Source organism: Mustela erminea, chromosome 13 (genome assembly GCF_009829155.1).
Source record: "Mustela erminea isolate mMusErm1 chromosome 13, mMusErm1.Pri, whole genome shotgun sequence".
NCBI lineage: Eukaryota > Metazoa > Chordata > Mammalia > Carnivora > Mustelidae > Mustela > Mustela erminea.
The window spans coordinates 67,362,716-67,375,265 of NC_045626.1; the positions used below are offsets into that span (position 1 = coordinate 67,362,716).

The 12,550-nt window shown below is 41.1% G+C and overlaps 1 gene segment (V, D, J or C); it reads right to left on the minus strand.

Annotated features, from left to right (window-relative positions):
- Nucleotides 1–6,567: 6,567 nt before the first annotated feature.
- On the minus strand, nt 6,568–7,228 carry LOC116571515. The segment is given in 2 exon segments: nt 6,568–6,995; nt 7,114–7,228. Coding segments are annotated over 2 exon segments (486 nt in total).
- Nucleotides 7,229–12,550: the final 5,322 nt, after the last annotated feature.

The following is a 12,550-nucleotide window of genomic DNA, read 5'->3' on the forward strand; positions in this document are numbered from 1 at the left end:
TTCTGTCCCTGTCTGAACACCATCCTGAACACTGACTTCATCAGAATGGATGATGAAAGGTGATGTGACAAAATAAGCCAGAGGTGATCACTCATGTGGCTCCAGAGGCCCCTATGCTGCAGAATCACAATTCAGGGAGGACACTGCATGCTAAGTGTGCAAGAATTAGTATATTTTCCTAGTTGACCTGGCCCAGAACACAATTCTCAGAGCACCTATGCCAAGTGCCCTCTGCTGGACTCAGTTGCTTAGTCCACCAACCCCTCTGACACCACCCAGCACTCCTGGAAATGTGTCCAGACTGGGCTACAGGATAATGCCAATGTCACTGCCCAGGGTAGCAGTAGAATGAGAAGATGTCCGCTGTGGTGTTTGGGACTGAGGTGTTTTTTTTTTTTTCCCTTTCCTTTTCTTTTCTTTCTTCCTTTCTTTTTTTCTTTCTTTCTTTCTTTTCAAATAAAAATTGCTCTCCAAACAGCTAAGTACACGATGGACTGCTCAGTGCTTATATTACAAGATATTCAGGATTACCTAACATTGGAGTTTGCTTCTTCTAGTTGCCTGGGGTCATTACCTGTCTACAATCATCTTGAACAAAGTAAAGGACTTAAAGTTCTCAGGGTACCAACATGGTTCACACATCATAATAATTCTCATGGACTCATCTTACAGTATGACAATTGTTGCTTTCTTGTTGACTTTAGATTATCCTGTCAGCTCCTCAGCCCTCACTGCAAGGAATTTTCAGCCTATGTTTGTTATGACAATATAATATCATGAGGGATATTGTGTATTTTGCTCTCACCTACTTCAGTGGGTTCATATTTTTTTCCTTGAATGTTAGCCTGGAATTTTTATTTATTTGACTCTCTGATATATTTATTGTTTTCAGACTACTTTTGTATCAACTCAGTATGATAATTGATATAAATAGAACATTACTACAAATGGAGTTCTCTTCCCTTCTGAAGTGTTCTTCCCTCTCTCCTGCACTGAAAATCCTCTTGGCCCTTTCCTCTATGCACATTGGGCCCTAACAAAGATGTTTTGTTCAGAACTCCATGGAATTCATGGCGGTGTCTATAATGTGTTTCCAGTGAACAGAGATTCATATGTACCATCCTCCCAAATAAGGAATGACAGGGAGTGAACAGTATACATTGTGAGATAAGATAGGGACAGAAAGGTCATGGTAGGAGGGCACCAAATGTGGAGACAGACTTGGATAGTATTAGTTGTAGTTTCATAATATTAAGTCATCCAATATTTGGTTATAGTGTCCTCTCACTTTTAAAATCTTTTTCAGCAATAATTTATAGTTTTCATTTTATGAGTCTTTTTCCTACTTGGTTAAGTTCAGTCCTAAACATGTTATTCATTTTAATGTTATCTTAAATAGAATTGTTTTTAAGTATCGTTTTGGACGTCCTCAATCTTAGTGTAGAGAAAACCATGTAATTGTAGGTAATTGTTCCTTAATTATTACCACATTAGGAGACATTAGATAGATCTCATTTAGGGTTGATGATAGATATTTTGTTTTGTTTTGTTTTGTTTTCTCTATCTCGCTCTCTCTCTCTCTCATTTTGAAATAGTAGGGACAAGGAATGAAGCAGGAGGGAATATGAAAGGGAAGTTCTGCATTGATGACCATGAAAAGAGCCATCTTGAGGGAGGACACTATGCAGGAGAAGGAAAATAACTATGCTATGTCATCTAATTATGGTGGAAAAAGACAAGCTAAAGTTTTTTGTTTGTTTGTTTGTGTTTTGGGGGTGTTCTATTTATATTTGAGAAACACCTTCTTTATGTGTTCAAGGACTTGTGACATCATTTTTGAAACATGTCTTTCACAAGGACCAAGCATCTTCTGATTGGTGCCAGGAAGGAAGTAATATGTTCCTCTTTGTTTCTGACCATGTGGTTCTGTCAGTACTGAGAGGAGAGCTCTGCTTCCAGCTTTCTAATTCCTCACATGTGGCTCCTGAGAGATGACACTAACCTCCCTATACCCAACCCCTCTATTCTGACTGACTAACTCCCACTCCCTTCCTCAGCCTCTGGCATCTCCCCCTCCTCCTCATGAGACCCTCATCTTCTCTGAGATTAGTGACATCTTGGGAGAACCCCACAAGCTTTTAAGCCTGCCTTGGACTTTTAGATTAATTGGAGGAGGACAAAATATATATTCCAGTAAATCATTTACTTTTCATTGGAAGATCAATCAAATTGTGCAGTTATGGGGCGCCTGGGTGACTCAGTGTGTTAAAGCCTCTGCCTTCGGCTCTGGTCATGATCCCAGGGTCCTGGGATCATGCCCCGCATCGGGTTCTCTGCTCAGCAGGGAGTCTGCTTCCCCTGCTCTCTCTCTGCCTGCTTCTCTGCCTACTTGTGATCTGTCTGTCAAATAAATAAATAAAATCTTTAAAAAAAAAACAAATTGTACAGTTAGTAACCTATATCATTTGAATTATACATTATTATAGGTTAATGATACTTTTATTTTATTGATTAATATGTTTCATTACTGAAATATTTTCAATTACAGTTTAACAAGTAATATAATTCATTCAGTATTGATTCTTTATGCTAAGAGCCATATATTCATAAAGAGCATATTTTCAAATATGAGATAATATTTGAAATATAAGTTAAAACCTAAAATACATAGGTATGTTACAGCTGTGATCAACAAGAGAGGATGGGAATGTTCCCTCCCACACACAAAACAAAACAAAACATAAAACAGTTACATAGATCAGTGGAACAGAATAGAGAGCCCAGGTATGAACCCTCAACTCTATGACCAAATAATCATCGACAAAGCAGGGAAAATGCTCAATGATAAAAAGACAGACACTTCAATAAATGGTGCTGGTAAAATTGGACAGTTATGTATAGGAGACTGAAACTTCACCATTCTCTTACAACATACATGAAGATAAACTCACAATGGATGAAATACTTCAAGGTGAGACAGAAATCCATCAAATTCTTAGGGGAGAACATAGGCAGCAACATCTTTTTTTTTTAATTTTTTATTTTTTATAAACATGTATTTTTGAAATCTTGCCATTTGCGACAACATGGATGGAACTAGAGCGTATCATGCTTTGCGAAATAAGTCAAGTAGGCAGTAACATCTTTGACATCACCACAGCAACTTCTTTCAAGACACAGCTCCAAAGGCAAGGAAGACAAAAGTGAAAGTGAACCTTTGGGAATTCAGCAAGATAAAAAGCTCCTGCACAGCAAAGGAACCAGTTAGCAAAACAAAGAGGCAACCCATGGAATGGGAGAAGGTATTTACAAATGACAGTACAGACAAAGGGCTGGTATCCAAGATCTTTAATGAACTTCTCAAACTCAACACTCAAATAACAAATCATCAAGTTAAAAAATGGGCAGAAACATGAACATACACTTCTCCAAAGAAGGCATGCAAATGGCTAACAGACACATGCAAAAGCTGTCATGGAAATTCAAATCAAAATCACATTGAGATACCACCTTACACCAGTTAGAATGACCAAAATTAACAATGCAGGAACAACAAATGTTGGAGAGATGTGCAGAAATGGGAGCCTTCTTCTACTGTTAAAGGGAATGCAAGCTGGTACAGCCACTTTGGAAAACATGGGAACAGCCAATTATATAAACCAATTAATAGCCAAATTAATGAAACATATTATTTTTAATACAATAATAGCAAGGGATTTAACAGCCTATTCAGAGCAATGAGAGATCATCTAAGGAAAATATCAACAAGGAAACAGGGGCTTTGTGTGACACACTGGACCATATGGACTTCACAGATATATACAAAACATAGGAACTTAACGCCACAGAATCCACATTCTTATTCTCCTATGGGTCATTATCTAGAATAGATCACATACTGGGTCACATATCAGGTCTCCCATGGTACCAAATAACTTGAACTATTTCCTGTATATTTTTCATACCACAATGATTTGATACTTGAACTTATTCACAAGCGAAAATTTGGAAGGAACTCAAACACTTGGAAGTTCAAGAAAATCACACTAAAGAGTAAATGGGTCAACTAGGAATTAAAATTAAAAATATCATGGAACAATAGAAAATGAAAACATGACTGCTCATAATCTTTGGGATAAGCAAACGCAGTTTTGAGAGGTAAGTATACAGCAATACAACCTTTTCTCAAAAAACTAGAAAATTCCCAAATATCCATCAAAGAGGGAGAAAAACTAGAAAAACTAGAATTATATATATATATATATATAAATATATATATGTGTGTATAATATTTATATATAAATTTATGTATATATACATATATATTTATGTATATATATGTATATACACACACATATATATATTTTTTTAATTCCTTTTCAGTGTTCTAGAATTCATTGTTTATGCACCAAAACCAGTATTCCACGCAATGTGTGCCCTCCATAATAGCACCAGCAGGTTCACCCAACTCTCCATCCTCATCCCCTCCAAATCCCTCAGTTTGTTGCTCAGAGTCTACAGTCTCTCATGGTTCTGCTGTTTTACAGAAAGTTCTATAGCTTCCCCCAAACTGCCTGCTTGTACCAGGAAGAAAGATATTAATGGAGGTTCCTATATCTAGATAGTAGGGTAATGTATTTTCCACACATCTCCTTTCACCTTCCTGCTAATGCTCTTTCTCCTCGTTGTATTCAGACTCCTATGTCTCCTTTGGTCAAATAATTGCCATGTTGGCTTGCTGTCTTTGGAATTCTCCATATCTGCATGAATTCCCTTTTTTTAAAATTTATTTTCAGCATAACAGTATTCATTGTTTTTTGTACCACACCCAGTCCTCCATGCAATCCGTGCCCTCTCTAATACCCACCACCTGGTTCCCCCAACCTCCCACCCCCCCACCACTTCAAACCCCTCAGATTGTTTTTCAGAGTCCATAGTCTCTCATGGATCACCTCCCCTTCCAATTTCCCCCCACTCTCTTCTTCTAACTCCCCATGTCCTCCATGCTATTTGTTACGCATGGATTCCCTTTATGCTGTCTATTAAATTTTATTTTCGCCTGTTTATTTGACGAATGTCAAATTGAACCTTATTCCAGATAAATAGTTTTGAATAATAAAGGAAATACTTCCCAAAAAACAGACACTGGTGAAGTTTCATCAAAGTTAAGAGAAGAGTAAGAAGAAAGGTGCATTTACCCCAAAGATACAGATGTCATGAAAAGAAGGGCCATCTGTACCCCAATGTTTATAGCAGCAATGGCCACGGTCGCCAAACTATGGAAAGAACCAAGATGTCCTTCAACGGATGAATGGATAAGGAAGATGTGGCCCATATACACTATAAAGTATTATGCCTCCATCAGAAAGGACGAATACCCAACTTTTGTAGCAACATGGACAGGACTGGAAGAGATGATGCTGAGTGAAATAAGTCAAGCAGAGAAAGTCATGTATCATATGGTTTCACTTATTTGTGGAGCATAACAAAAAGCATGGAGGACATGGGGAGTTAGAGAGGAGAAGGGAGTTGGGGTAAATTGGAAGGGGAGTTGAATCATGAGAGACTATGGACTCTGAAAAACAATCTGAGGAGTTTGAAGTGATGGGGGGGTGGGAGGTTGGGGTACCAGGTGGTGGGTATTATAGAGGGCACGGATTGCATGGAGCACTGGGTGTGGTGAAAAAATAATGATACTGTTATGCTGAAAATAAATAAATTAATTTAAAAGAAAGAAAGGAAGGAAGGAAGGAAGGAAGGAAGGAAGGAAGGAGCATTCCTAGGTGTCCTGATTAACATTCCCCTTGTAGGGGCTAATCCTATTAACATGAGGTGAAAGTCATCCTGAATCACAGGTGGGTCCTCACATTGTCCCAGCTGGAGAAACCCCTCACCACAATGTTCCCAATCTTCATCCCACCTTGTCCTCCTCCACATCCCCATTCTCAGTCTTGGCTTCCTCCTATTCATAAGAACCCTGATATTTCTCATTCCTCCATCCCTCCTCCAGACTCCTAGTCTGCCCAGGGCACAATTCACAGCCCTCATCTAGTCACACCTCCACACTCCCCACCTGCTACTTCATCACTGGTGTAAAACCAGGATGTCAGTACTGAACATCAGATTCTGGGGTTCCCTGTCAACCTCTGCAGTACTCCATTCCAACTCCAAAAACTTCACCACTCATGCTCCTGTGATAGAGCTTTCCTTTACAACAAGTTGTAAATCCTGGGCATGGAGACCCTTCCTATCATGTCTACCTGTATCCTGCATAGCTAGTCAAGTGTGGCACGTAATAGATGTTCATTAAGTAGTATGGAAGTGTATTAACTGGATAGGACTCTATCTTTAGTTAGGCACCCTTGGTCTCTGTGTCTGTTTCTGTGTCTGTTTCTGTCCAGTCACAGAATCTATCCCCAGGGCAGACTGCCCATGGAACCCAGGAATTTCTCCTCAATATGAGAAAATCTTACAATATGTTCCTGCAAAAGACAAACCTGGGGGTCTGAATTTAAGGAATGTGGACTATTTTGTGGTCAAAACCATGAGATGATCTCAGACTACAGTTTAGAATAAACAAAGGAAGTAGCTGATATGGCCAAGAACTGTAGGCTGCGAGGTAACCTCCATTGCTGGGGAAACAGCAGGTTTTTGTCTCACTTCCTCACAGACCCGGAACACTGTGTGACCATTGAGACTCTTGTCCCATGATAAGCAGTAATAATCAGCTTCATCCTCAGTCTTGAGTCCAGTGATGGTGAGGGAGCCAGTGTTGCCAGATTTAGAGCCAGAAAACCGTTCAGGGACCCCTGAGGGTCTAGAGCTAGTACCATAGATGATTGTTTTAGGGGCCTTTCCCTGATGCTGTTGGTACCAGTACACACTATAACCATCACCAATGTTGGTGCTGCCTCCAGTGCAGGAGATGGTGACTCTCTGGCCAAGAGACCCAGACAGTGAGGATGGCTGAGTCAGCACAGACTGGGCCCAGGATGCTGGAAGAGGAAGAAATACAGAGGTGATGTTGGGGTCTATAAACAAGAGAAGGAAGCAGGGCCCTTCCTGCTCTTAGGTCCTCTTAGGGCCCCTTCCCCTGTCTCCACATCCAATCACCTGTGCAGTGAGCAAGGAGGGTGAAGAGGAGAGTATACCAGGCCATGGCGGAGGTCATCACAGATCCTATCTTCTGAGGCCCCACAACTGTGCAGAACGTCCCCTAATCTCTCTTCCCTTATTCAATCCCCGAGAGAGGGTGTGACCAACCATGCAAATGAAACACCCAGGTCTCTGACTTCTAACTGCCCAAGGGTAAGGTCCCTCTATTTGAGCAAGTAAGGGTGGTAGACAGGAAAGGAACTCCTAATCACAGGTGAAACTCAATGACAGACCATGGGTGCCCCCTAGTGCCTAGACGCAGACACATTATTGTCTGAGATAATGGTGACCAGAACCCGGCAGACACTTCTGTCTCCCCCAAGCTCTCCACTCTTTCCTCCTTTAGGGCCAAGCCAAGTGTTCCTATTTGCCAATTCTTATTAATTCAGGGATCACTATAGGTGCTACTAAGTGTCTTCAGGGTTACTCTGTCCAACTACCCCTTGGTTTCGTTGTGGTTCAGACTGATAGGGTGTCTCTTATACAATTTCTTCATAGATAAACATCAAGACCAAAGAACTAACAGTTCCCGATGGACTTATGGTCCCTTTTGTGCAGGATTCATGGATTTTCCTCCTATTGGCCAGCTCCCTGATTTCCATAGCTCCTCATCCTCTGAGGTTCCTGCAGCCTTGAGGAGATGGGGAGTTCATCCCCAGTTTATAGGCAGAAGCCCTCATCCCTTCAATGGTTACATACTAAACATCTTTGTTCCCTTTTGCTCCTCAATCTTTCCATCTGCTTAAAACAACAGTTATCCACATACTGGGGCCATAATTTCCTCCTAGGATCTCTCCTCAAAGCACACAGACATAAGTCTTCAGGAGCCTTGCCATATGAGGCTGTGTGTTGCACTGACATCAGAGCACAAAGGACAAACATGTTTGAAGTTCTAGGAATTAAGGAGTGAGAGATACAGATACTCTGACAGAGACCTGGCAAAAGAGTGTATATTTTATTCACCACTGAGCCAACCTCATACTTAAAATAAATGTGTGTTATTTTTTGCATAATTCCATTCAGTAAGATTGATTTAAACTAAACGACAACATTATTGTGAAGATGTAGATACCTTCACTAGTGTAGTTTCCCATATTTGTGCTTATTGCAGAAAGAAAATTGGTGGAAAGAGTGGTTAAAAATATGGATGGAGAGGGGCACATGGGTGGCTCAGTGGATTAAAGCCTCTGCCTTCTGCTCAGGTCATGATCCCAGCATCCTGGGATTGAGCCCTGCATCGGGCTCCTTCCTCCTCTCTCTCTGCCTGCCTCTCTGCCTACTTGTGATCTCAGTCTGTCAAATAAATAAATAAAAACTTTAAAAAAACATGGATGGAGAACAGTGGGACAGGAATTACTTCTGTTCTCAGTAGAATATGCTTTTTCTAAAATCTCTTATTTGTACCATATGTCTGGTCTCCCAGGTAGGAAAGGTCAATCTTATGCCCAGTAAAACCAGTTAAGTGGCCTCTTCCTATGAACTAAGAACCATCCTACTGACAAAACTGCCAAACAGAGACAGAGGTTATAGGACAAAGAGATTTGGAGTCAGACCATTCTCTGTGGTGGGCACAGCTCTAGTACCTGCAACTTGTGTCCAGGAAGTCCAGGGTAAAGCAGTAATTCATTCACCCACCTATGACTACAGCAATGAATTTCTGCTACCCTAGGCAAAATGTCAAATTTCCCACATCTGATTCAAGGAATGATGGAGATAAGGGGATATTGGCCCTGACGTCACATAGCCTTTGGCCCTGGTTTGGGGAAGATGACTTTCCATCGGAGTGCAGACTGGCTGGAGGTTTTACTGGGATGACTGATGGAGTAACAGCCCAGCTCTGAGAACATGAGGAAGTTGTGTCTCTTGTTCCCAAGGGTTTTAAGCTCCTTGGGAGCAACACTGAGGCTTGAGTCTCATAATCAATGTACTGGTCAGCCTCAGATGCTGACTGTAGCCCAGAGGTGGTGAAGGGATGAGATTCCCATAGTGACAAAAATTCCTCCTGGGATTTCTGAGTATCAACATTATCCCAGAGAGCCAAGGCTCAGGGCACATCCTGGTTGTGTGATGACAGGATCCCAGTAACACTCCCTGCCCCTGGGGTTTCCTGCGGATGAAGATTCTGCCTTCTGGAGATTGTGACACTGAAAATGGCTGGGTGAGCCCACATTGACCCTGGCTTCTGGAGAGACAGTGAATCCTAGAAGCACATATACCAGTGCATTAGTCACTTACCAAGAGTAAAGAGTTGTTTGTGTGTAAATTTGTGTGTTTGTGTGTGTGTGTGTGTGCACAAAAATGTAATTAAGAAACCCTCTCTTCCTTGTGCAGCTCTTAAACACCCTGAGGAATTTCTCTATGATAATTCTCTTTAAAAAAACTCCAAGATCCAGTATCCTTCATTTAGAAGCAAGTATTTCAAAGGTTTTTAATGAAAAAGGGGGTTTATGTCAGCTGTAAGGACTGATGTGAGAATAAACCTGTTAACAGTTCACTGAATCAGGAGTCAGGTCTTATTGTGAGACAAGAAATTTGTCTTTTTTGTTTATTTGTTTGTTTTGTTTTATTTTAATCTCTGCAGACCCAAGACCTATATCTATTGTGTCTTATGTTATCAAGTAGCACAGGACATGGGGCAAGCATGCAGATACCATCTTCCTGCCACACACCACAGGAAAACTCACAGTTCCTTGTGTCCCCAGGTGTCTAACAATGACAGAGAAGAAGAAAATGATGATGTTTATGTGATAAAACATTATAGCCCAGGACTTCAGGTACCATAGGAAAAAACTGTTTTTTCAGTGGATCTTCTGTCCACAGAAATCTGAGGAACTAGAATCTATCTGGAACGTAAGACAAATAATGCCATTTCTTAAAATATGCAGGTGATTCTTTGTGGATCTCTTCAGATTTCCCCATGTGTGTGGCATCAGTTAATTCTGAAGGTTGTAAAAATCAACAGATTCCATGTTCAAACACCTAAGGATTAAATTAACACATCTTTTTAAGGAAAATGAAATAACTTGACTTTCATATAAAGAAACTTACCAAGGGTGTTGGCAACAAAAACATGGACCCTGGGGTGAGAACAGGAAGGACAATGGGAGTTGTTGCATGCAGCTCTTTTTTCTGCTTATTCTCCTCCAGACAGATGGACACTGGAGACTGGAAACTACAGAACTATCATTTCTAGTTTTCTCTGAATTCCTATGTGAAGATGGTGTTCAGACCTGAGGAGACAAAGGGAAAGACTGAAGCCTGAGGGTGGCAGAAGCAGAGGAGAGAAGAGGAAGAATGATATGTGGGGGTGTTGTCAGAGAAATACTATTAGATCTGGTCCAAACATACAAGTATCTGGTTGAGAGAGAGGAGACTTTGCCTATGACCAGGGTTATCGTCAATATATCAGCTGTGAACACATCAATAGTGACACAAGGTAACACTTTATGGAATAAGATGCTGAAACTGATGTGTAGATGAATGCTTGCTGGACAACAGGTACAAGTGTAGACACACTATTTATTCTTGTTCATGATGTCCAGATTCAGTGGTGATGTGCATTTAGACTCCAGTAGATTATCTTTATTGTCTTCCTGGGATGTTCAATAGTGTCTATAATATGAGACACTTTGTCCCTTTCAAGGACAAATCTTCCTGCAGAAGAGTCCTTCCTGCATGTGTCTCCAGGTGGGTTTCTTACTGAAAAAGAGGCTCACAGCCATTATCTGTAGCCTCAGGTTGTTTTTTTGTATGTTTGTTTGTTGTTGTTGTTGTTGTTTTCTCATATGTTTGTTGTCTGGGACACTGTGAATCATGATAGATGCTCTCATTCTAGTGATATAGAGCAAACTAATAGTTAACTTCAACTTCAGAATGGAGCCCAGAGTTGAGCAGAAACCCTGCATTAGCTAAGGCATCTTTTTATCCAGAGAAACAGCTGCTGACTCCAGAGCCTTGGTAAGTATGTGAGTCAATGATATACCAGGGAGGTTCCCTGGCTTAAAGTAGAACAAGCTTACGGTATAGCTTTCAACACTGAAACTACTGTTCAAGGATTTAGGCAAGTCTGGCTGTTGTTGCCAGCAATCCTGAGAGGGAGGATAGCTGGGTCAGCACAGATTGGGACAAGAAACTTGCAAATACACATGGTCATGGGTGATAGAGTGGACACAAGGTAAAATTTCACAGGGTATGAGCCAGAGGTTATGAACTAGCTAGGCTGATATCCTGTACTCCTGAAACTTATCCTGCCCTATGCATTGACTCAAGAACATGAAGAGTAAAAGAGTCCAAGCCATGGGGCACAGCCCCTGATACCCAACATGGGTTGGGTTGCCAAAAGTCTCATTTTTTCCCCACCTGCAGCCGAAGGAGGCTGTCCATGCAAGCGGCTCCATCCAGGGACTGCCCAGCCACTCCCTGAGCCCTGGTGCTGGAGCTCATCACACACCACACACTGAAGAGGATTGGAGTTGGTTCATTCCATGGAGGAAGCACCTGCTGAGACCACACACAGGACCTTGCTCAAGGGATTCTGCCAGGCCAGTCAGGACACAGCTACTGAGTCGCTGTCATGAAAACAGTGACCATCCCTTATGCCAGTCTCCCCCCAAGATTACAGATTCTCAAAAGTCCTCGAGACTGCTTTGGAATGATGTGTTCTCACTGAGCAACTGTGTAGGGACCATAAGTAGTCCTACAGCATCATGTATGGAAACATAAAACAAACATGTATGGAAACATAAAACAAACAAAATAACACTAAGAGGGAACCTTCATTAAACAGAGATGAGAACTAGTGCAATATATCTACAAAGTACATCTGGTTCAATGTGTCATTCAAAGCCCTTGTTTCTTTATTGATCTTATGCTTAGATGATCTGTCCATTGCATTGAATGGAGTGTTGGGGTATCCTACTATTAATGTATTATTATCCACATTTTTCTTTATTTGGTTTTTAATTGGTTTTTATAATTGGCTTCTCCCATATTTGAGACATAGATATTGATAATTGTTAGAACTTTTTTATTGGATATACACTTCAAGTATGAAATAATGTTCCTCTACAACTCTTACGATGGTTCTGGTTTAAAATCTAATTTGTATGATATTAGGATTGCTACCCCAGATGCATTTTTTAAGATTTTATTTATTTATATGACAGAGAGAGATCACAAGTAGGCAGAGAGGCAGGCAGAGAGAGAGGGGGAAGCAGGCTCCCTGCTGAGCAGAGAGGCCGATGTGGGGCTTGATCCCAGGACCCTAGGATCATGACCTGAGCTGAAGGCAGAGGCTTAACCCACTGAGCCACCCAGATGCCCCACCCCAGCTGTATTTTGAGGCCCATTAGTGTGATAAACGGTTCTATCCTAAAATTAAATAAATAAATAAACA